Here is a 24,506-nt window from a genome sequence, read left to right as displayed (position 1 = left end):
CAGGCTTCTGTGTGTCTCCCACGTGTTCTTTGGATAATATGTCAAGATTTCCAGCTGTGTTTGGCATTTTGGCCGAGGGCTTCTAGGACAATATTTCATAATACTCTGCCCCTCCACGTTGTCATTGTGCCTCCTGGGCCGGTCAACGAAGTGCAATAACTAGAGATCAATGTCCTCATCAAAACAACAACTCCTCACCCATCCTCCCTCCGCCCCCCCTCCCACCAGAGGCTCCCTTTTGTCCTGGATTGTTGGTAAGCTCCATCCATGTCTGTGTCCTCCCTGTGTGGAGGGATAAAGGCTATCATCTATCCCGCAGATTCGGTGTGAATGCATCTCTGCGATATGGATATTAATTCACTTCTTATTCATTCAAGCTATTCTCGAAGGCTTACACCATATCAATACAGTCAGTCCCCTGACGGAGGATCCAATTGTTACAGTGGCACAATGGTTATACATGTTCAAAAAGCATGGCGTTTACAATGTAAAACAGCAAGACGACCGTGTGTCTTGAACATTTTACAATAAAGTATAGAAATTAAATACAGACTTTTTTTTATGGAAAGGGTTTCTCTGATGTTAAACCTAAATGATTTACTGTTTTAGAATATGATATAGATTGCACGTTACATCTCTACTTAATTTAAAATATATTGCAGTCCTTGTTTTCTAAAACTAATTATGGGGCAGTATGAACATGATTACTGAGTTTATATTTTTGATAGTAATATCGACTGATTGCAATATCATAAACACACAAAGAATAATCTGAGACTTAAATTGAACTTGCGTGAATACAATTTTATACAAGTAATTTGATTGTTTCTCAATTCTAAGTGACTCCTGATATCCCCTCCAGAGGGAGTTTCTCTCTCACACACTCCCCCCACACGCCTCCATTGGACTCCATTGTTTACTTCCGTATCATGACATCACTATGTAACACTCACGCTTCTATTGCTAGAGCTCTTGGACATCTCTAAGCTGTTGAACAATCACATCAGAGCCGGCCAGCTAACCAATCAGAGCAGACATGGGCTCTGGTTTCAGACAGAGGGTGAAAAGAGGTGCTGCAGCACAGGCAGTATGAGACAAATAAAAGCTTTTTGAACATTAAAGCATTTAAACGTCACAGTAGAGATACAAAATACAAGTATGAAACCTGAAAACGAGCATAATAGAGTCCCGTTAAGGCATAGAATAATTGAACAAAAAAACTAGTATCACACAATTTGATACAGAATTGTGTTTATTTAATTGATCGAAAAACAAGCTTTCCATGTATTCCCTGGCAACAGCAGCAGGCATTGCTGGAAATAACTAGTGTAAATGATATAATATCCCAATATGTTTGCTCATCACATCATATCACATGAAATGCCTTCACACACACAGCCTTTACCTGGTGAAATTGGCACACTCTTTGTCACTGTTACATAACCCATCTGCTGCCATGCTGCAGGGAGGTGGAGGATCTCCTGCTGCTGATTCAGCACCACCACTCGATCCACCATGAACCATACCATTACCTCTAATCAAACTTAAAGCCTTGCCTGTGCCATGACAATGCTGCATCACAGCTCCATGTTATTTCCAACACACGACCACTGCAGTGTTGACTTTGAGACCATTTCAGTGTCTGTCAGCGGCAGTTTATCCAGAGGAGTGTGAGCGCTGGCCTCAGAACAGATGCTGGCACAGCAGCATGTCTGACGCAGATCACAGCTGGCGTCTCTCTCTGCAGCCGGACTGACAGGTTACATCAGAGAGCAGCATTAGAAAACAAGCCAAGAAAGCCTTCCATGTATTTTCACTTTGAAATGACCTAAAGATGCTTCAGTGTTGAAAACAACCATCTTCTGCCAGCGGATGTCTATAAAAACCCTCAAAACAACTGCCAGACTCTGGAGCTCCCGCTGAGTCAGTGAAATTCTATTTACAGCGAGTCTGTCCACAGACCTTGAACGCTCTTGAGCTACTTTAGACACTAAAACTTTCCTAACCTAAAATACCAAAATGTATTTAGAATATAGCCACTTTATCAAAAAGCATTAACATTTTCATCCGTTTGTTTACATAGAGCTTCAATCCTCGTCACGTTTGACAACATTTCTCATTCTATAGCTGTAAATCCCTAACCTCCTGACCTTTAACAATGGTTTAAATCCTTTATAAAAGCACTCCAAAACCCTTTATTCAGTGACAATATCCAGCCTTTTGCACTTGGACAGAAATGCCATTAACTCCCAGGATGGAGCATAAAATCCCTGAAAGCAAAGTGAAGCATATTTATTTGTACTGCAGATTAATATAACAACATTAAAGCTTATCACAACTGTGTAAACCAGTGTCTTTTTTTTTTTTTAAATAAAGGAAAAATTGAATACCAGAGAAACCAGTTGAAGGAAAATATCTGTTTATTTTCAATTGTTTTTCTTCATGCTGGATGAATAAACTATGAAAGGATTCGACATAGTTGCACCGTTAAATATTAATTGATTTTCAATGAGTGCATCTTCAGGTGGACCAGACAAACACAAGGTGGGGCTCACATAGCAAAGAGCTGAATACATATTCTTTTCATATAAAACAATTAAATTCACCACTTGTCCTTGTGGGCAAATTAATATTACAATCTAATAAATGAGAAATGCCTGCGGTAATCTCGATAACACCCAGAGCTGAATTCAAAATCAAACCGAGCTGTTTTGAGGACTAGCAGTCTTTGGGATATTTACACACTATGTGAACAATTCCCCCGCTGTGTTCCATCCTGGTTCCATCTCACGATCAATTATTCAGAGAGCAATCCATTTTGAGGCTTTAGGAGCATGGAGAAAATGAATTGTGTACATAAATACATGCATGTGACACACTAACTCCTGCTGCAGCTCCGTGTGCCCTCCGGTTAGGTCAAAACCCGGTTATGAAGCGTGCGTAGATTCACTCAACTGTCTGTTTGCTCAACATGCATGCACTAATAAAAGTTGCTGTCAGCACAAAATAAATGCACGAGTGGAGCATTTTTCCTTTATAGTGGTTCCGAATCTCTATATTAGGTTGAAGGTTGCAGACAAGTTTACAGCGTTGATAAAATGTCTTGTAGAATGGTGTTTCTGTTTTCTTTAGACACCTAAGCAGGAAAAGAAACAAGCAAAAATCTATATAAATCGTCATAAAATCATAAAGCGAACCATAAATAACATTAAAAAACATGTCTTCTAAGATCTAAGCCTTAGACAACACAGTAACCACTTTGAGAATATCACATGTTGTAAATCTCTGACTTACTGTAATGGAAATACAAATCATATGTTGGTGAAGAAATTGCCATATAACCTTGTTTTACGTTATAACTACTCCAGCATGAGCGTTTTGCATGACAATATCCATAACTGAGTTTTCCGTGATAAATTATTTTGACATTTGAGACCACCCTTTGTTGTTGAATCAGTCACGCATGATTTAGAGTTAATCCTGGTGAGGGATAATGCGGGGCATGCCCTTTGTGCATTAGCAGGCAGACTGACTGCCCTCCAAGACAAACTACATACAGTGTAAACGGTGCCATACAGCTATTGTGGGACTAAGGAGCTTGTAAACTGACCTAAATATATTTGTTCACCCAGAGAGTGTTATTGTTTTTACTCACAGTGAAGATCTTGACATCTCTCCTGCTGCGCACCTCTTCCACCAGAGCCAGCGGTTTGCCCTTGGGGATGGGGATGGTGCCCAGGATGGTGCACGAGGAGCTGTCTAAAGTTTGTCTCACTGCCCTGATGAACGGCTGGCTGAAGAGCTCCATTTTGCCGATCTCATCAATGACGAACACCTTCCTGCTGCCCCCCTCTGCTGAGCCTACCTGAGGACGAAGGATGTTAGCATTAAAGGAATAGTTTGGATTCTTTGAAGTGGGGTTGTAGGAGCTATTTATCTGTAGGGAGTACAGTAGAAACTGTTGCGTGAAACTGACAAGCACGGAAGTTAGGCAAGGTACTGCTTTGGACAGCGTCAAATGTATTTTAGCCACCTAAAAAAAGATACCAACAGAAAATATTCAAAATCAGTTTGAGTGTAAGCTTTATTCACAATGTTTTCACTGCAAAACCTTTCCTTTAAAACAGATGTTCCTGACAGGGAACTGAAGCCATTAACCAATCTATGCTTTATCCAAAGCCAATAGACTCCATTGAATAAAACGTTTTAAAATAGCAGAACACAGAAGTTGCTGCCTGAACAGTTACGCAGCGTCCACACGGTGGCGTGCGTCGAAGCTTGCCGGTGAGCTTGTCTGAAGCTCGACCAACAACCAATCACATGAATCTCCCGCCCCGGACACACAAGCACGCGGTTTGATTGGCTAGAGCTTGTACTGGCATATGATTTGATTGGCTGACGCTTCCGCCGAAGCTTCAAAAGTTGAACATTGCTCAACTTTTGAAGCGAGCAACGCGAGCAAAGCGAAGCAACGCTCCCACAATGCAGTTCGGCAAAGCGGGACGTCACCCCATTCAAAGTGAATGGGCAGAAGCGTTGAAGATTCAACGCACGCCGCCGTGTGGACGGGACGTTAGTTAGTGTCATTGTGTGACTTTGGTGAATCCGAACTAACCCTTTAAACATCAAATAACACTAATAAACTAACCGATCAAGGCATCAGAAGATGAGCGACATCTGCTTTCTATGAGGCAACATTCCTTATTTGTTCAATGTTTTGAGCCTTTGAAGAGAGCATAGATGGATACAAAGGCTCTAGTTCCCCTTCATAAAAGGCTTATGACATCAGGTAAAGTGGTGAAACATTCCAAATATAGCAAGCACTAAAAAATGATTTTCATTCTTTTAGGAGGGGTTTTTAAAAAGACATAATGCTGCTTCCCCCGTCCATCATCTGTGCTGGTACTCCTGTCTCTCCAAACACTACTAGGAAAAGTTACCTCATACAATCCCGCTTCAAAACATCTGAACTATCCCTTTGATAAGTGCTTGTTTGAGGAACAATTTATAAATAAATAAGCTCTGTTTCACATGTGTTGATAAAAAGATTAAAGAGGTTTCATTGGTGTCCATATGGCTAAACTAACTTGTGGAAAAAGCTGATCATGTTAATGCACTGTGATAGTGTTAGTATGTTTCATGCAACGCGTGATCAGCAGTGATTACCGAGTCGCTTTGAGTGAGATGAAAGTGGAATATGTGCCGCCAGGCCGAGGCAGAGACACCTTCCCTTTACAGCACATGTGTAGGCGTCACTCCAGGCTCACTTTTACATGCTAGATTCATCAGGTCAGTGACAGCCAGACGGCACCACCAACACTAAAAACGTCACTCTGGAATTTATGTGTTTGCGAGCTTCCAATTATTCCATCAAATCAGAGAAAATCAAAGGTTTGATGAGTTGTTAAGAGGGGAAAAAGGGGTTTGGCTTGCTGTGATCTATTGACGAGTTTTACAAATCTTACGTTTCTGAAGAGGGGGAGAGCCACGTTTTCAAATGAAGGCAAGTCAACTACATACTGCCCAACTGTGTGTTCCCGTCTGCCATGAGAAGAACCAGCGAGGTCTCTGAAAGATACAATACGTCACTGAAAAACAGCACAGATAAAAGAGAGCAGGTACTTTTGATGGGATGACCCTGGTACCTGATTCTGGACAGCTGGCCCCTCTCTCCTGTCACTGTGACCACATCAAAGCCGACCCTCCGGCCCCCCTCCCTGACCTCCTCTGTGTAAAACCCTTCCACTCCCACTCCTGATGACATTAGAGCCTCACAAGCTTTCTGCACCACAGTGGTTTTACCCACACCTGGGAGCACAATAAGAGACAATGTAAAACAACTGAATATCACTTATTGATTCTGTGAAATGTTAGGATGTGTCTTATCCATGCATTAGTGATGAAGACATCCCTCTCCAATAAATAATCAATAAGGGGTCAACTATATATACACAACTTTAAATGAATATGTATGCACATAGGGAATAGTGAGCCATGTGGACTAAAACCCTGAAAAGACAAGTACAATGTTGAGGGAATTGTACTTTACTTCAGTATTTTCATTTACTGCTACTTTGTACTTTTACCCCACTACATTTCAGAGGTAAGTATTGTACTTTAACTCCACTACATTTATGTAGTACCTTAAGCTACTTTGCATATATGATATAAAACATAATCAGCCCTTAAATAGGACTTTAGTTACACTTGACTAAATTCATAAAATACCAAGCAGTAACTCAAACTATACAAATTAGTCTCACCTTTGATACCAGCTTTGATAAACATATATCCATCAATAATTAAAAATCAAAACATATATAATATATATATTATCTCAAGTGGGTCAATCTGCACTGTACTTTAACTTGAGTAATATTTTCATAGCAGGACTTTTACTTGTAACATAGTATTCCTACACTCTGGTACTTCTACTAACGTACAAGATCTGAGTACTTCTCCCACCTCTACATGTTACCAGTATATTGCGATAGATTAGCTAAAGACAAGCTAACTTTCCTCCGAAGCAACCTAAACGTGTGCTGGCTCGGACACAGGGTAATTACAGCTGAATGACTACACTTGATTTACAGCGACTGCACCTTCAGCAGCAGCCCAGGCTGGTGTTCATTGTTACCTGGAGGTCCTGTCAGGAAAACGTGTTTGAACATTTCAGTGTACACCGTTCAACATGCTTCTGCAGCACTTCCGTACACAGCTTGCTGACGCATGCGCATTAGTAACCACACCGCAGTACTTTATTCGAATGAAGTACAAGAACTGAGAGGGAACAAATATACTGCAGGTGAAAGTAATGAGAAACTATTCCAAAACATAGCTCGGCTCAGCACTCAATATTGTGTTTCAAAATAATGAGAAACATCTTATTTTGACTACTATCTCATTATTTTTTGACTTGGTATCTCCTTATTTTGACTTTCATCTTACTAACTCACTGTTATGTTTAACAATTTCATTGTTGTGATTTAGGCTTCTATCTTATTGTATTCTCCATTGACAGATAGATTGGTTACAAATATTGAATTGTATTAAAGCTGTACTGTAGTTAAGTAAAATATACAGAAGATCCCTCTGCGAAGTAATCGAGTATAATTATAAAGTAGCATCAAATTCAGCAACTCTATGTTAATGAGTTTAACTTAATTACAGTACTTAAATACTAAATATCTACTATTATTAATAATATCTATGGATTTCCACCAATGCAAATAAGTTTTGATTGTCCCAGTCCCACTGTTAGTGTAACACAATCCTGTAACTGTCACACAAAAAACAAACAAAACCAGTTTTAAATACATGTATAGCTGTCTCTGTTTTGCTTATCAAATAACTGACAAATGCAGGCGGTTAGGTTAAAGGAAACACCCTGAACTCTGGAGCTGGAGCTCTGGGAGACTTCAGCTTGTGACAACTCGACTGGAAACGAGAGCCTATTAAGTTAAAATGATTTGCATAAACGGTGTGCATAGAGAGATTTTCATCCTCTTATGTCAATAAAGACTCATGGTCCAAGAAGTTATGCAAATATACAGTAGCCTAGTATTAAGTAAGTGATTAAGAAGTAAAGTGATCACATTATTTCCACGAAAAAAGATTCTTTATTCAAAGGTATCAGAGACACAACACTTTTTACATACAAATGTACATATTTGCTGGAAAATTGCCATTCGGAAATATTGTAACCTTAATGTAGAATTCTATAAATGTTTTCTTTACATAGTATAACCAGGGAGTTTGTTGGCCACTAGCTCAGACATATGCTTATACTCCTTTCTGAAATCCAGAGACCCAAGCTCATCCTCCAGTTCCTCCACCTCCTGCTGTTCAAAGGAGGACACTGACCCAGCAGAAGACCCTCCCACAGGACCGCTGTTCTTGGATGACCCACTCCGTTTACCTCTGGATGACATCAGACTCTCAGCATCAGATCTCTTTCCCACTCTACAGCTCACTGTCCTCTGTCTTCTGGAGCATATGGTCTGCAAGGAGCTGGACCCGTCTAGGTCACTGTCATCTGAGGAGAAGCTGAGGGCCGAGGCCTGGGATCGGGCTTGGATTATTGTGTGCGTCCCCCTCAGAACGTGCTGTGGAGAGCGGGGGGCTTTGATGGGCACGGGGAGGACGGCTCTCTTCTGAACCCATTCTGAGTCAGAGTGGTGGAGAGGAGAGCATGGGGTCTTGGCTCTGGTGGGCTCAGGGCTGCTCAGGGGGTCAGGGGAGTAGGCATCGCTGGGCTCCAGGCTGTTAAAGTCATCAGCGTAGTCTGCGTCCTCGTCTCCTTCCCCGCTGGAGTCTGAAAATGAAGATTTGGGGCTGCTATGTCTGCTGCTTCCTGAAGATTCAAATGGTTCTATACGCCTGTGAGATTCAGACTGTGATTTCACTTGATCTGAGTCACTGCAATGCTCTTCTTTATTTTGGGTAACATGATACCCTTCCACCCTGGGGATGTGAATACACTTCAAGTCTTTTTCAGAATCTCTCAAAAAGTCTGTGTCTTTTTCACCTCGAGCTTTGCCATGTTTTAGCGTGAATGTGCCCTGAAATTCAGAGTCCGCTGCGATGTTTTGCATCATTGTCTCGACATTTTCATTTAGACTGGAGCCTTTGTTTAATACTGATTTTCTTTTGCTGGACTTCACAATCGTATTACTTGACTTAGTCTTAGTTTTGGCGATACTTGACTGTGTTTCACGTTGTATTAAGGCCATGCATTCCCGTCGTTTCACTTTAAGAGGCGAAATGTTCTTCAGCCTCATATTGAATGTTTTAGTCGTACCATACACAAGCTTCTTCTGAGGAGATTTGCTGGAGCTTTTAGCCTCTTCCTGTTTGTCTCTCACTTTAACAGATGCAGGTGTAGAACAGGATCTGGGGGAATGTACATGTTTTAAGTTGGGACTAGTTCCCTGTTTGGAAACCTCTCCTGGTGTGTTTCCATGGCCAGCGAAAGGCTCTGTGGATGCCGGCCTGTAAATCCATGATAGATTGGGATGTATAGACAGAGGCTGGTCTGAGTTCTGACCATTCAACTGTGACAGCTCAACAAGAAGAGCGTTTAACAGAGGCAACTGTCGTAAGGCTTCCCCGAGGACATTTGGAGTCGCCCCGCTTGTTTCTTGTTTTTTTGTAGTTTTTTCATGTCTTACTTTCTGCTCAATCATTGGAGCACTTGCAACTTCATTTGTATATTCACTGGTTTCATCTTCAGTGTCTTCAAATGTGAACGCCTCAGGGTCTAAATTCAGTACAGGGCAATCCCCTTCTTTATGTGTGTGTTTTTTCTCTGCAGAATTATTGTAGAAGAGATGTGGCGGACAAAAAACAGTTAAATCTTCCAAATTATTTTCAGTTTCTTCATGCGTCTGGGGCATTTGTCTCCCTGGCTTGTGTTCACTCTGCAGGACAACAGGAACACCATTGTCCTGATTATCCTCATGTATTGTAAGAGCCACTGATTCTGTGATTTGTTTCTCCATGAGGCTTTTTTGTAAATGTTTTCCGCCATGTGCACTGCGAAGTCCCTTTCTTTCTGTGATGTGTGGCAGTAAACTAGCTCCCAGACTTAGAAGTTTGTAACTCAGGGAAATTGATCCAATGTTCTCCCCCATGAGGTTGCATACACCCACAACCCCCCTTTCACCATGAGACGAGAGAGTAGAAACACCACGTTCATTCACATCCTGCCTGATTCTGTCCATCGCTTTCGTCAGTGACACAAGAGAGGTACCAACTAATTTGGGGATCTCTTCTTTCACATCCAGCACCATAGCATACAGAGGAGTGTTGGATAGATGGGTAAACAGTGCGTTCAGGTTCATTTTGAAGAAACAAGACTTCCCTCTGTTGAAGGCATATCCCCCCTGCTGATCCTTTCCATTGTGTGCATGTTGGTCCCCTCCAGCATTGCTTTTCTCAGGCTGATAAATGAGCAGCGTTGGAAAATCCAGCAGTCTTACTCCCAGAGCAAGCTCGTCGGAAACTTGACTTTCTTTCTCCACTCGGATGGATTCCACCAAAAGCTCAAATGAAAACAGAGTCTCGATTTGTTCTCGTCCTGACATCCTGAAAGCCGTGTGATAACAAAAAGAAATCTTAAACAACGAGCTAACTAACTAGCTGTTAGCTAATCCGCAGCTTTAGCTTGTATCAGCTCCATGGAAACAAGCAGCTGTCGCGAGCATTATGCGTCACACAATGCCCCGGGATACCTGGGAATTGTATTTTCAATTGGAAGTGTATACGTACGCAAGATATTTGTAGATTTTTGGATTAAAACACATTGTGATTCTTAACTTCTCCTTAAACATGTGCTTTTGTTTTCTATTAAGGGTTAACGCAGCATAAACACAAAATATACTTTCTTGATAACTGTCATTTTTTTAAAGATAAGATAAGAGATACGTTAAAGTAGGTTTATAGTTTATCAAATAGTTGTATTGGTTGTGAGCATATTCTAATGGTTTTTGGATTATTTAAATATATACAGTTCTGTTTCATATGAGTGTTGAGAGCTGTATCCACATTTCTCTTAATTTTGCCCTCAAAGTGCACCAGATTGATGCATTTAACTTCAATTTAAAGAAAAACATCTTCTGTTGTAACAACAATAACATTTCTAAATAGTAACATAGCTGAACATGGTATTGCACATTTAGCTTTGAGTGTTACTGACCTGAGATGTTTTTATTACATGAATTGAGGTGACTGAGGCTTTTTAACATAGACTTTTCAGTGTCCCACATTTTGCACAGAACTGTCCCACATTAGGAAATCCAGATTGTCTGAGACAACTTGGCACTAAGAGTACTGATATGTCTACCATTTCTTTTATGAGTGTAATATCTGCATTTTCTCTTTTGGTTTGATTAGGACACATCCTGGGGATTTCAGAATGGTACTGGATTTTGATTTATTGTATTGGCTTCATATCGCAATATATTCCCGAAATCTGAAATGCAAAACATTTCCCACATTAGGGCAATTCACCCTACTTTATTGATCCTAATTTGGGAAATGTTTGCGTTGTAGCAGCATAAAAAGACATGGCATTGAACATTAAAAATGTAAAGACTAAAATAAACATTCCAAAATGTAAACATCTCAATAGAAATGAAATAACATTAAAAAAAAGTAGAAAATACACAATTACAAATGTACAGTAACAAAATATAAAGCAGGATATTATACATACAGAAGCATGTGAGGAATGGAATATTAAATATTAGATTGAATATAAATGTAAAATGTACAATGTGAGTTTAAGCCCAAGAGAAGCTATGGAGCAGAGAGTTCTCTGCCAGTCAGAGGTGATTTATTATATAGACGTATTGCAGTAGGCAGGATTGCAAATGTATACAACCATACATGTACATTTGAGAAAATTAATCATTTGTTTCTTGTTGTCAAAACATTGATGGAACTTTTATGAGGACAACAGAAAAAGAAGCAAAAAAAAACATTACAATCGGGAAACTGTGCTCCAAATGTAATGTTTTTTTTATGTTTATGTATGCTTTGTGTTACTATATTTTACTATTTTTTTTATACGTATCTCGTCATTTGCTTGTGCATATTTACATATGTATCTGATTAAAATGAAGTCTTATTTTTTATGTTTGTCTATGTTTAAAAAATGTAGGCCTAGTTTATGGGGTATTTTACGTTGCCCATTTCATTTCATTTCAAACCTTTATTTAACCGGATTGGTCCCATTGAGATCATAGATCTCTTTTTCAAGGGAGACCTGCAGCAAATAGGTTCCACAAGAAACATAAAACAATAAAGGACATCATACATTATATTTATAGGTTACATTTACATAGTTATCGACATTTACATGTGCCTATTGCACTGAAATGCAGTATATAATTATATAAATGCAGTATATAATTATATAAATATAAAGGAAAAACATTCTTAAGGTAGAACAAATTACAGGGCTAGATGAAACATTACAATGCAAAGATATATGAAGATCATAGTTTATTTACATACATTTTGAAAAAAACTTTTCTGCAGTTCACCAGATGGGGCCACTGTAGGGCTTACATGGTTTATAGATGAACAAAGGGCTGTAGTGAATGTCACAAAGGCCACTGGACTTAAACAGGACAGGCTTATGACCTCCCTTTTTAAATGTAAATTAGTTTGTTATTTTCTGTAAAATATGAACCAACAAACCTATGATAAAATGTCTGTGTGTGCACAGGAGTGAGGTGCAGAGAGTTCCTGCAGGCTGAGGGTGGGCGGAGCCTCTCTCGGTACTGCGTGTTGTCACAGATAGGTGCTGGATGCATATTGCCACGGTCTGTGCCAATTCAGTCTGGAGGCTGACACCGAAAGAGAGAGATGCAAGCCCGGCTACCGTAGCTTCATCTGTTTTTTTTAACCGCTAAGGATAATTAGCAACCTTAACAACTCTGCAACCTGGACCGGACAACGTTGACGTTGTAAGGTATTGACTCTAATGTAATTTCCTCCCTCCGAGCGGACAAACAAACTAAAAAGTATGGCTGTAGCTAAAAGTGAGGCGCGCCAGTGCTGCACACACAGGGAGAGTAGCGAAAGGTGGAGAAACTTACGGGCATTATCGATGGTAATAGTGAACACAAAGGGTAAAGTTTATTTCGGGCACCCCAGCATATGTAGACTAATGTAAGCGACAAATATAGAACGACTGGAGAGTATAATGTTTCAGCTGTAGCCTATCTATAGCCTATATTTGTGTCTATTCATGGTATTCGCTATGGTGTCGCTGACTTATATTTTACTCAGCTTTGTTTGTTTATGTACCACGAGCGTGTTAGCCTCGCGCATAGACAAATTCAATGCAACAAACCATACATGTTTGCGTTCATATTAGCTGAGGCAGGCTATAGAATGTCACTGCTGGTTTTTCTAAAATTCTCTGACTGTTAATGTTACTTTAATGTTGTCGTCATATTTTTTTTTAACATTGCTGGTGGTGGTGGTGGTGGTGGTGGGTTAATTGGACTGGATTCGCAGGGAAATATTTTTTGAATGAATTTGTCTAGTGGAGTGCTTTCATGAAAACGGTGGGGGGCGATAAAGGCATCATTGTCCTACTGGTCATGGATAATAAAGCCTTCACATGCTTACTGTAAGGTGAGGCCCGTAGCTAGTCTCACGGGCCAAATGTAATTGTTGTGGGAAGCCCAGAGTGGAATAAAAACCATGTATGTAAGCAGTGGTCAACGAATATAACACACCCCACTGTGCTTTACTGTTGTATTATGTCCATATCTGGTTTACTTTAGCAGCAGTGGGAGCTTTTCAGTAGATCCAGACAAAGGATTTCCTTTAACATTATATTTGTTTTGATAATACACAATCTCTGGCAGTCTGCTATCTGCTATGCTTACTTGGCTTCTCCCATGGCTTATTTGACATACAATGTTCTGTATACTCCACAGGGAGGGTAAACAAGTGAAATGTTGTTTGTCTTCTACCACCATATCCCTTTGCTGTCTTCCTGCAGGAAGTTTAGCCCCGACAATAACTAACTTCCCAATAAAGGGAAACAAATAGGCCCATTCCTGAGCTCTTGGCTAGCTGAAGCCACAACAACTATGTGCTCTTGAGTGTGAATGTAAGTTTCCATTGTTTGATTTTTAGTGCTCTGCATTTCTGCCCTCCTGGCTTCACAGCTCCCATCTGAACAGATCAAGCATAAAGATTTATTTTCTCCTGGAGCGTTAAAATCAATAGGACACCATTATTTTTCATAGGGTTTTATGTCTGGGAAAGATTAGTTTTCCGGGGGGCTGTGCTGAACTAAGTAGGCACAGGAGTGCTTTAATGTGACTCCAGGATGTTCATGGCCCGGTATAACATTTAACATATTTTCATTTAGCAATTAGCACCCAAAATGTTTGGCTTAACTTAAGCTGTCAGGTCTGCAAACCAGAGAGGCAATTTTTCAACTGACCGCTCTTTTGAATGAGCATTAAGACATCTTTAGTGATGTGTGAGTAATTTGCTTTTATTGTGCACAGAAGCAAAAACAACCGTATTAATCTGCTCATTTTCTTTGTCATCATGCAAATATTTAGTTGTCTGTTTTTCAGTTGAGATTGGATATATGCCATTCCTCATTATGTAGTTGCACCCAATGTTTAACTTGGATGATCTTTGAATTTTGAATGACTCTACCCCATTGAATTGAAAAATGAATGTGTCTGTTACAGAAGGGAAAGCAGACGTTTTACCAGATAGATGAAAGCTACATTAAAGACAATAACTTCCTTATTTAGATGAAAATGAGGCTGCATATGTACCCTATCTCAACCTCTGCCAGCAGCGCACTCATGGAGGTAGATATATTCAGCAGCCATAATAATGAAATCACAGTTTGAATTAAGATCTGTTGCATGCTGCCATCAATAGTGTGCAGACAGAGCCCTCAAGAAGAAATATGTTCTCATCTATATCTTACAGCGCCTTCTGCATGGCTAACCAGACAAAGGGTAATTGAGCTGGATAGATATGTCTTTCAAAATAAAGTTGAGAGCACAATGTGTGCTCAGCCAAACAATAAGGCACCTGTCATGATTGGCAGAGGAACAACTTCCTTTGACATGCCCACAGGCTATATCCACTTGTTATCATTGCAGAGCTGGTTAGGATGTCTTCTGGCCTAGTGGGCTTGGAGACGCCCGACTAGAGTTACAGCCGATATGTTGTGTTTGCCTATAAATACATAAACCTAACTAAGAACTGTGGGCCTTTCTTTAGATTGGGGAAATGACTTAACAGTACTGGCTGATTTTAGTTTTCTTGTTACAACACCTCCTCTAGTGCGCCACAGTCTATCCCCTTGTTTGTCTCTGTTCCCACGGTGCTTTGCTACCGGTGTGCTGACTGGCCATGATTGGGAGAACAGTAGAGGGGGGGAAAAACAGCTAACGGACTTAGTTTCAGACCACGTTTGTTAGGGGTGATGCATTTCTCTTCATTGTACTAAAGAAGCATGCCAAACCATGTGGCGCTGCCCTTTCCAACAGATCCCACACCCTATCGATGTGACGGGGATCAGGAAGCCTGCTCTGGTCTAGTCCTTGCAGGCTGACTGACCGGCTGGTTTGCTAGCCATGATTCACAGTTGGCCTCCCAACAAAATCCTGTTGCTTCAAAACCAACCAACCAGCAGACAGGGGATCACATGCTGCCTGCTCCTGTTGTGAGAGCCAGACTCTCTCGCCGTCTTTTTTGTCAGCCTTTGTTTTGATAGCAGTCTGGATTTATGGAAGGACCTAAGCCCACTCATCACTGTCAGGAAAAGCACAGATGCCGTCATTAGGTCGACGTTTTTTCATGAATTTATCTCCTGTTCCACTAGGAGTCTGCTTGTGATGGATGTATGTGGTTTACTGAACAATGCCCATAATGTACAGCACAGACGTATTTCTCTTTAGATTTGGGCTATCAGCTAGATTTGTAACACTGATGATCACTTAGAGCTTTTAAGAACTCATCATCCTGAACACATTTCCGGTTTGGGATAGAAAGTAACAATACACCAAAGGATTTTCTGAGGAAGGCTGAAGCTAACCAAAGCATATTTAACCGCTCCAAGGTCAGCATGTTGGGTTCTCTTAGAGTCATCCATCATTTTTGTCTGCTGTGCACATTATATGACCACTCATGTGTAATCAGTGTAATAGCCTTAAGACGGCATGTTTAACAGCTTGCTCGGGCGCTGGCGTGTGTCAACATGCGTTCCGGAGAACCACAGGAAGACGCCAACAGCCATTCAAAGCAACGTATTTCTACTCTTTATGTGATGTGCACAAATGAGCTGTTATAGTGAGTCTGTGGCCTGTTTCTTCAGGACATATGTGAACTATTGCCCTCATGTTCTGCATTGCTTGTTTGTTTATTTGTGTCGATAATGTGTCTTTGGCTAATCTGATCCTCACTGAAGTGGTTAAGCCGCATAGTAGCCCTTTTAATGGCAGGCACTTCATGAAGGGATTTATGTGTTGTGACTTATTGGGCTTTAAAGGAGAAATGGCTCTATTGAAGAATTTCATAGATATCTTTTACAGATGTAGAGGTTCTGTATAAGTAGTGTTTGCTATTATCTCAGTGAAATCTGTTAAAATAGCTGCTACACCAAACCATCCCTTGTGTCTTGTACGTCTATTATTGTTTTCGGCTCTTTAATTTCCCACCCTCTTGCTGCTCATCCAGTAGCCTGCTGCTGTGCCAGGCGCATTTGAGCGAAAAAGCAGCACTGTGGCTGGAGGGGAAGCTTCTGGATGAAGCAGATGGTGACGTGACAGAAGTCAAATGCTGATCGCGCCATTGCTGGTGAGATTCATGTCAACCTCTGGTGACACACAGCCGAGACTGAAGGACTGAGGAAAAGGTGTTACGCGGGGGCAGAGGAGAGAGTAAAGGTTTGGGCCCTCTGACGACCGCCTTTGCGATCACTGCTGGCTCACATGCAGCTTGACCATTAATGGAAAAGATGAAATATCTCATTACTTTAGCCATAGCTATTGATGATAGATAGTATGCTCTGCAGTATCCTTATTACAGCTGTTTTCAAGCCCCTTTGTTACAGTGCAGATAGTTAATGGATGATTTGTTGCTTTCTATCCATGCATTAGTTACTATTACAGCTGGATATGAAAGGGAAATCTTATGACCCGCTTAGACCGGCCACTGTTTAATGATGACCTTTTTTAAAACCTCACATTATTTGCTGGACTAAGCTCCTGCCTACACATGACTGACAGACGGAGCTGTAGATGATCGCACCATGGCGGTGGCTTACAGATGTAGCCATGGCAGACGACAGGCTGTAACTATAAGATATTTTTCTGTCTCAAAGAAAATCAATAATCCTCTAGATAATCTCTATGATTTGCAAAATGTGGGTCATCCCAGTTTAAAATGAATATAGAAATGAAGGTCTTTGCTGTTCAATCACCTTACCCCATTGGATATACGTACTGGGATAAAGTAATGCATTTATTCTTTTTGGCTTGATCATTAGGTTAAACAGCAAGATGAAGGCGAACTATAACCTGGCTTGAACCATTACAGTCTGATTTTATTCTACACTGACAGCTTAAGACACCACAGATGCCAAGAAGTTCGTTTTTATACTACTTTCCTTGAAAGACACGTACCAAACATGTGTTCCTTCCAGCGTATGTACTTTTGGTGCCAGTTAGTAACATATTCATCACAATTTGTTTTTAACGCACATGATGCAAAGCACCAAACCTTACTGTTATATTGGGGCGTGTGAATCAGCTGGTTCAGTTCTTCTAGCGCATAGCCAACTGGGAAATAATAAAGATTATTTAATATTTGATTATTTATAATACGGGACCCCAATGGCTGCATGGCACTTACATCCTGTGGTTCTCCTTTAATAAACAGGGAGAACCATGTATTATTCCTGGTGTGAACACTCAATGGTTTTATTATTTAACACATTTCAACCCATTGGATCAATCTTCTAACAATTTCCCTGCAAAAAAGATCATGTTCATGCATTATGGATTTGCAATAGTCAAGCAAATAGGAAAATGTGTCTTGCCATGATGAATTATGTCTGCCCCTTCTCTTCCCATGGGGACCCATTAGTGTCCATATCAGGAATGTTGGGGGAAAGGCCAGTGAAGTTGCTGACCCTCCTTATATGTTTTGTCTACGTGTCTGTCACTGGGCTACAATGGGGAGAATGAATGCTGGCCAGTCATTAACCCGATTGCCACTGAGTCCAAGGACCAGTCCTGACCCATGGGGTTAACTCCGACTGTGTTCCCCTCAGTGGGCCCAGACAAATGGGACAGCTGACCTCTGGTCGCGGCCAGCCTCCAATGGGAGATAAGAAGGGATTTGGTTTAGAGCCGATGTGCATACCTCCTTCCTACTGTAGCAGAAAAGAATGGGCCTGTCTGAATAAGCAGACAGGACTGGGTGTGGGTGACAGCCAGGAACCTGACTGCATGCCATTCTGCCTCTGTAGACTTTCTATGATTCTCTGTCTATTCATTAATTAAATGCCACCGTAGTAGATGTGTATTGAACTTCAAAATGAGCAATACGTGAACCGGCATGAACATGAAAATGTAACCAATACGTTCCAACCTTGCCCCCTCTCAAACTGTGTCAGTTTGATGGTTAGAAGGGATATATGAAATCATTTCACACTTAATTGGTTTATTTATGTATTTTTCCTCTATTATCTGTAGGACTATATATTTTATAATCTCTATCTAGGTAATATTAGCCATTTTCGGCTCATCTAAGGTAAGGTAAATTAAACCAGGTATTAATAAAATGTAGGCTAATTCTGCACGTATTCCCCCGTGCTAACATCTGCGCCCTTGATTGTCAAATTGACCCTGGGTGAGCCAAGGAGCAAATGGCCAACGGTTGAGTTGTTTTAAAGCGTAAAAGCACGCTGACGTGTTTCTGATAGAGGTTGATTGTAATTAACAAGTCAAATGGAGCAGATCCGTGACAGATGTGCCATAAAGTGCTCAGCTTTAGGGTGTTTGCATGTGTGTGCGTGAGTCACTGAAGCATTGCTGGCGGAGCCAGTATCCTTCACTTAACCTCACCGGAGCACTGCAGTGCTTACACACCGTTGTTGAGCATGGAAACTACATGAACAGCAGGATAGCTTCGATAATACAATGCTCGCTACTTTGTGTTGTTGTGAGATGTTTTACTTTGTCCAAGTTCTCTGGGTGTTAGCCGTTTTACAGGAATGAACTTTCTCCTAAACAACCCTTTATCAAGCGTGAGAAAGTGTCTGTTTTTTGTTTGTTGCTTTCATGTTGCCTGCTTACTGACATGAGACAAATTAGAAAGTCCTGTCATGGTCTGTAGCCTGTCATTGTGTTTTTTAAAAGTGCTGACGAAACTTGTTGGGAGGAGGTTGTTATCCTTGTTTGTGTTTCCACTGATCCATAAAGTTGATAATGAGTTTAGTTTACCGAATAAATGTGGTTTACACTGGGAAATCCCCGATCTAAAACAAAACTTTGGCCATTTGCGGTTTTATTTCAAGTGTGTATATCACGTTAGCGTGATGCAAATGTATTATCCCGATTGTGTTATTCTTTCATTTGACAGCAGCAACAAACCGTCAAAATCTCTTAAATGTTGGCTTGGACGTTTTTATTTGTTCCTTTTCACCAAGCTTCATTTGGTTTATATAAACATTATACGTTTATATAAACATTATACGTCTTTTCAATGCCTTCGAAACAGGAATATTTTGTCTCTTAGTTCAGTTCAGATACTTAGAATGATGCACACCATTAAACCAGGACATTAATGTTGCCCTTGTATCCACTTACTGGAGCACAGAAATGCCTGTACATGATTTTGCCTTTGGCCTATTCATGTAACTTGCTGCTAGCGAAGACATAGATGTCTGACTATTTGAGACAAGCCTGGGATATTGGACTTACTGGTGTGTATTGGAAACCTTTTCACACAAAGTGGAAGGGAAGTCTAAAGCAGAGAGGAGCTGAACTGTGCGGCGCTGGCACTGAGCCTGGCCCTTCCTTGCACTGTGGGCTGCTGCTGCGGCGGTATGATGTGTTTAAGGAGCGCAGGCCCAGCCAAGCAGAGCTAATTCAAAGCTAGAGTAGTATATTCCATCTCACTTGTTTTCCCCCTTCTTTCTTAGCGACATCATTTGGACTAGCCTTCCTTTTATGCGATTTGTAAAGGCTGTTGACGGAGGATAATGATCTAGAGTGACAGTGGCCTGATTTTTTTTCTTTTCTTTTCTCTTGCTTCTGTAATCTCACTGTCTGTCAATGTGGAGGAGATCAACCGCTCACCTCGTCCGCTGAAATGTATTGAAAGCTTCTGTGGATGTTTGGAGGTTAGCCACAGGGGGCGGGATCCGCAGCTACAGGGGCAGCACATTTGACACTGAGTGCTGGCCTTTATAAGGGTTTACAGCCTTAAAAGAAGAAGGAGCGAAGGAAGGGGAGATTGCGTAACACCGTCAGGCAAACAATGTCCCAGACACTATGTAAGGATCCTAAGAAGAGGTCTGTAATTCCTACAATACCTAGCAGCTACACTGTGTGTTCATTCACTGCTTACCTTCCCCGGGCTATGTTTACTGGAAGCCCTCGGATCCTCTCTGAAATGTAAACAGAGCTGTAGGGCCACATACAGTTCAGCTCGGAGCGGCATGCCAAAACACAAGGAACACACAACTGCTGGATACACAGCCAGGTGCTGCATATCTGACCACAGGAGCAGCTGTATAATTACACTGTTCTCATCCGTCTCCAGATAATCTGTGTTTAGGTGGAGCACACAAACACCAAAGGTCAGAGATCAGCTTGATGATGATGGATTTACTTTTTTACTTACTTCCTCCACAATGCTTCCAGAGTTTGCTTGATTGAAGTCTTTGCAGATGAAACATTTTCTTATTTACACGACTCTAAAGAAATAACAGCAGAACAATAATCAAAAGCATGTAAACACACATTATCATCAGGTCACACACGAAGATCCTTTCCCTCACGTGGTGACATTTTGAGGGGGGGTTGCAAAGAGAGAATTGAGTGTAGGTTAATTGTTTCCTGTCATTTAGTTTAATTTTCAGTGAAAGGCAGTCTGGGGTCCCTGAGGACACCCCTTGCTTTTCCCTCTGGGCTAACACAGCCGACTCCCCAGTTAAACCAAGGCTGCTGATATGTTTGATTACCTCATGGATCGCTGCTGCATCATTGCTTTGTCACCTTAGGGTTGTTGTTGTCACATTGCAGAATCAACAACATGCCCACGGCTCAGTTTACAATAAAACATATGATTGGTTTGCAAACATTGTATCATGGATCCTAAAACACACACACTTCACCATGAGCTTCTGCTTGATAGGATTTCCCCCCAAGGGAGTCCAATACTGGAGCAATGTGGTTGTTATTGATTTAATATGGATAGAATAGTACTGTCTGTGCTTTTTCAGGTACAAAAGTAATGGTGGGAACTCCAATATTTCATATTTCTGAGGATGTATTTCAAGGTCGGACTCAAACTAAATGTGAAAAAAGGATTGTTGTGTCGGAGTAAGATTGTATTTATAGCAGCTGCCTGTGGGAGTCGTACGTCTTACTAAACCCTGCTGGATATACCACTGCTCTCCAATCTACTAACATGAAAGAGAGATTTTCCTCTTGATTCTGCGGTGTAGGTGACCCCGAGTGCATGTTGTACAGCTGCCAGTGCCTGGTGCCTTCTCCTAATGCTGCCATCTTGATGACATTCTTCAGAGCAGGCTGCCGTTAAGAGATAAGGAAGTGAGTAATAAGGGAATATGTGCTTATTTGGGAATCTGTTGTAAAAGTCTGGCCATCTCTGTGATTGATGTCAGACACCATTCCTGTGAACATTTTTTATTTTGCCCCTGATCTCCAGTGAGTAAGAAATACATTTAAATACTCCTTTTTATGTTATTCTTAATTGCATAAATATGGATGCCAATGGACTCTATGCATGTACAAAGGAGGTCTCTAGAGGAAACGCTGCCATAGGCAATCCAGCCATGCTCCTTAAGATTGTCGAGACGTTTGTTTTTCGTCCACCCCCCACTCATTACGTACTCCCATCCCCCGCCTCATAAGAGTACCTCATCAGATCGTTGGCCTCGATCAGTTCTGAAGGTCAAAGGTCACTCGATAACTGAGAGCCTGCCCGTCAGGACGGATCAGTGCACATTGCTGCTGGTGGAGGAATGAACTCATCCGCACTCATCTCCCTGGACACCTTTTCTACATGTGGCATTCAGGAAGGGGGATGGTATAAGGAGGTGGGGACAAGAAAAGACAAGATTTGAGGAGGAAGAAAAGAGAGCATGCCTATCCCTCCTCTCAACACGCGTTTAAGAATCTCTCGTGTGTACGGAGATATTTCACAAGAGATGATGACCTTGAGGAATGGGATATGTGTATGTACTGTATGCGTTTGGAGTTTTTCTGTTTATGACAGCTGACCCCTCTCTAAATCAGTGAGATCAAGGATGTGCTGCTGAGTGGCAGCAGAGAGTGAAGCACAGTTTAGTGCTCAGTATTTCCCCAAATGCTTTCAGTGTGTCATTAATGTTATTAATCTGGACATGGAGACAAAAGCACACATTGTGATTGTGTACATGTGGTTGTCTGCGCACGTAAAACCCAGTGCAGTTGTGTGTGTTTACGCTTATGTGCGTGTGTGTGGGTGGCTCTCAGTGGGAGGTTAGTCTTTGACACCCTTTCAGCCACCACACCTCCCTTAAACACACCCACCACATGCCATGCCAGCTGCAGCTGTTGTGCCTCAATGCTAGAGATGTAGAAAATTCCTCTTGCTCTGCAATTAGAGCTGCAGATTGCTGAATAGCACACATAGCAATGTCCTAAAATTGCTCTTGGTCTCCTTTTCTAATCCGGAGAACACTGAGTAAATAGAAACTGATGAGTGTGAAACGTGAATAAACGGGCCCCGTCTGCCTCCAGATTGGCAGACTGTGTTTTGTGCAGGCTGCTCCTTGTGATGTGCTGTTACCCCGGTTAAAGAAACCAGAGGGTGGAAAAAGGCCTCATTGATGGGGTGGGTTTCTCACGCCTGACTGAGAATGTTCGCTTTCCATCGAGTCAAGTGGTGCATTGTGATTCAACCAAAGAAATGCAAATATATAGAACAGATGTATTATTTATTTTTTGCCCGTTTAGTCAGCAGGAGTAATCCCTCACGCCGGTGAGGATTGTGTGGGGTGCACTCTGGGTGCAAGACTGAAGTGTTAACAAGGGAAAAGCCATGTCACCCTGGCACATGTGATGGCTGCCTGCCTTTCAGAGCCCTTCTCTCAATAAGGCTAGATGCTCAGGCTAGATAAATGGAGGCTTTTGTGGCCTTTGCCAGAGGGAGAACCACACAATGATGGACACACACAGCAGAGCAAGGTCTTTTCCCAGAGAAAACAGCTAAACGCTGCATTTCTACATTCCCCCCTGTTTCTCTTCCACTTCTACACTCCCCCCTGTATCTCTTCCACTTCTACACTCCCTCCTCTTTCTCTTCCACTCCCTCCTTCACTCTCTCCTGTCTCTCACTCTTATTTGCTTCCTGAATCTTTTCCTCCTCCGTGAGAACTGAACCTTGCTCCAATAATGTTTCCATAAACGGGCTGAGGGAATGGAAATAACTCTGACTGGTTCCCATTGCCTCCTTGTATCCACTCTCCCCCCGCTAGCAGTGGCTTTACAGGTCCGTGGACAGTACTTAAGCACACATCCCTTAATGATGCATAGTGTTTTACACTGCTCTGAGCACTAGCAGAGTGCACAAGCATTCCAAACGCCCCGGACACAGCAGCCTTTATATAGCTGTGCTACTGCTACTTCATCAGCCACCCCCACTAGTTATTGTGCTCCTTCGCTTGAACCTGTCATCTCTTGTTATTTGAGTGTTCTCCTTCCTTTCTGTATCCTTTGGAGTCATTTTTACTTTCAGCACAGCCGTTATTTCCAAGCCCCTATCTTTTCGATCTGTTCCCTTCCCCTTTGTGACTATGGGCACATTGTTGTCTTAACTGTCACAATGTGGCCGTCTGAGGTTTTACATGTACATTTGCATGTTGGCTGTTGCTTACATCTGCAGGCCATCCTGCCGGGACTGGGCAATCTCTCATGTGGGTGGCTGCTCTGGGAACAGATGTTTTTGATGCCACTTGTAGGGGGGGAAAAGCTTTGAAAGTGACTCCATAAAAAGAGATGCCAGCTGCATGGCAAACTAAGGGCCGCCAAGTTCTCAGGAATTCTATCAGAGCCATTTTTCTCTGAGCTTCATGGGCCTGTAGAGAATAAGAAGAGTTTTCACTTAATCAGACTGTTCCCTTTGGAGAAGTTCATTAATTACAGGAGGAAGTTGCTGCACTGCAACATATGCTACAGCTGGCCATGGACTTCAGTTTGCTAAAAATCTCTATCTTGTTGTTGTTTTGGTATCTAGACAGAGCACAATCTTGTGAATAGTATCCCTTTTTTTGTTGACAGGTGAATACAAATGTAACCATTGTTAAGGCACGGACACACCAGGCCAATTATCGTCGTCGGTGGGCGTCAGGCCGACGATGAGCGTCGACACACCCTACTCAGATTGGTGTGTCCCGCACCGTCGGGTCTTTTCAGCCGGGCCGACGCCTTTTCAGCCGAAAACCCGCCGATTCAACATGTTAAATGGGTGGGCAGTTGGCCAAAGGCAGTCAGCAAAAGAAATCACTCTGATTGGCTGTTCAGCTTAGCGAATCAGTGCATGAGAAGCGAAACGGAAGTGAGGGACCCAAACAAACTATTAAGAAGGCAAATCTGAGATTTCATTGAACTCATTCAAGCCCCGTGAGCTTCTCGCTGTAGAGTGAAAATGGAACACACACGCTATTTGTTGTTTGTTTATATCAGCAGTCTGTTCTTCTTCTCTCGGTG

At 41.8% G+C, this 24,506-nt stretch overlaps 2 protein-coding genes across 3 annotated transcripts; both read right to left on the bottom strand.

Moving 5' to 3' along the window:
* Window positions 1–2,402: 2,402 nt before the first annotated feature.
* On the bottom strand, window positions 2,403–6,735 carry ntpcr (nucleoside-triphosphatase, cancer-related). Of its 2 annotated transcripts, none has more exons than XM_010789493.1 (5): window positions 6,638–6,735; window positions 5,646–5,808; window positions 5,466–5,568; window positions 3,656–3,865; window positions 2,403–3,136 (listed from the first exon to the last, which is right to left on the bottom strand). In XM_010789493.1, exons 1-5 carry the CDS (start codon window positions 6,669–6,671, stop codon window positions 3,083–3,085), a joined length of 564 nt encoding a protein of 187 aa, XP_010787795.1. In that variant the 5' UTR covers window positions 6,672–6,735; the 3' UTR covers window positions 2,403–3,082. The 2 variants fall into 2 exon arrangements, with proteins under 2 accessions (XP_010787795.1, XP_010787796.1); XM_010789494.1 differs by having other exon boundaries at window positions 6,603–6,682.
* Window positions 6,736–7,531: 796 nt separating this feature from the next.
* map10 (microtubule associated protein 10) lies at window positions 7,532–10,194 on the bottom strand. The gene has a single exon (XM_010789495.1). The coding sequence runs from the start codon at window positions 10,083–10,085 to the stop codon at window positions 7,734–7,736; it is 2,352 nt and encodes a 783-aa protein (XP_010787797.1). The 5' UTR covers window positions 10,086–10,194; the 3' UTR covers window positions 7,532–7,733.
* Between the last annotated feature and the right edge of the window lie 14,312 nt (window positions 10,195–24,506).

The sequence above is a fragment of the Notothenia coriiceps genome, unplaced genomic scaffold (assembly GCF_000735185.1).
Source record: "Notothenia coriiceps isolate Sejong01 unplaced genomic scaffold, NC01 NC01_scaffold00032942, whole genome shotgun sequence".
Classification (NCBI taxonomy): domain Eukaryota; kingdom Metazoa; phylum Chordata; class Actinopteri; order Perciformes; family Nototheniidae; genus Notothenia; species Notothenia coriiceps.
The sequence above is the reverse complement of the archived record's forward strand: the minus strand, read 5'-3'. Positions and strand labels throughout refer to the sequence as shown.

Excerpts from the sequence above, each read along its gene's own strand:
- ntpcr (XM_010789493.1), bottom strand. The coding sequence starts at position 6,671 with ATGTTCAAACACGTTTTCCTGACAGGACCTCCAG. Across the intron at positions 5,569-5,645 it reads GGCCAGCTGTCCAGAATCAG|AGACCTCGCTGGTTCTTCTC; the intron begins GTACCAGGGTCA and ends TGTATCTTTCAG. Across the intron at positions 3,866-5,465 it reads CTCTCCCCCTCTTCAGAAAC|GTAGGCTCAGCAGAGGGGGG; the intron begins GTAAGATTTGTA and ends CTTCGTCCTCAG.
- map10 (XM_010789495.1), bottom strand. The coding sequence starts at position 10,085 with ATGTCAGGACGAGAACAAATCGAGACTCTGTTTTCATTTGAGCTTTTG.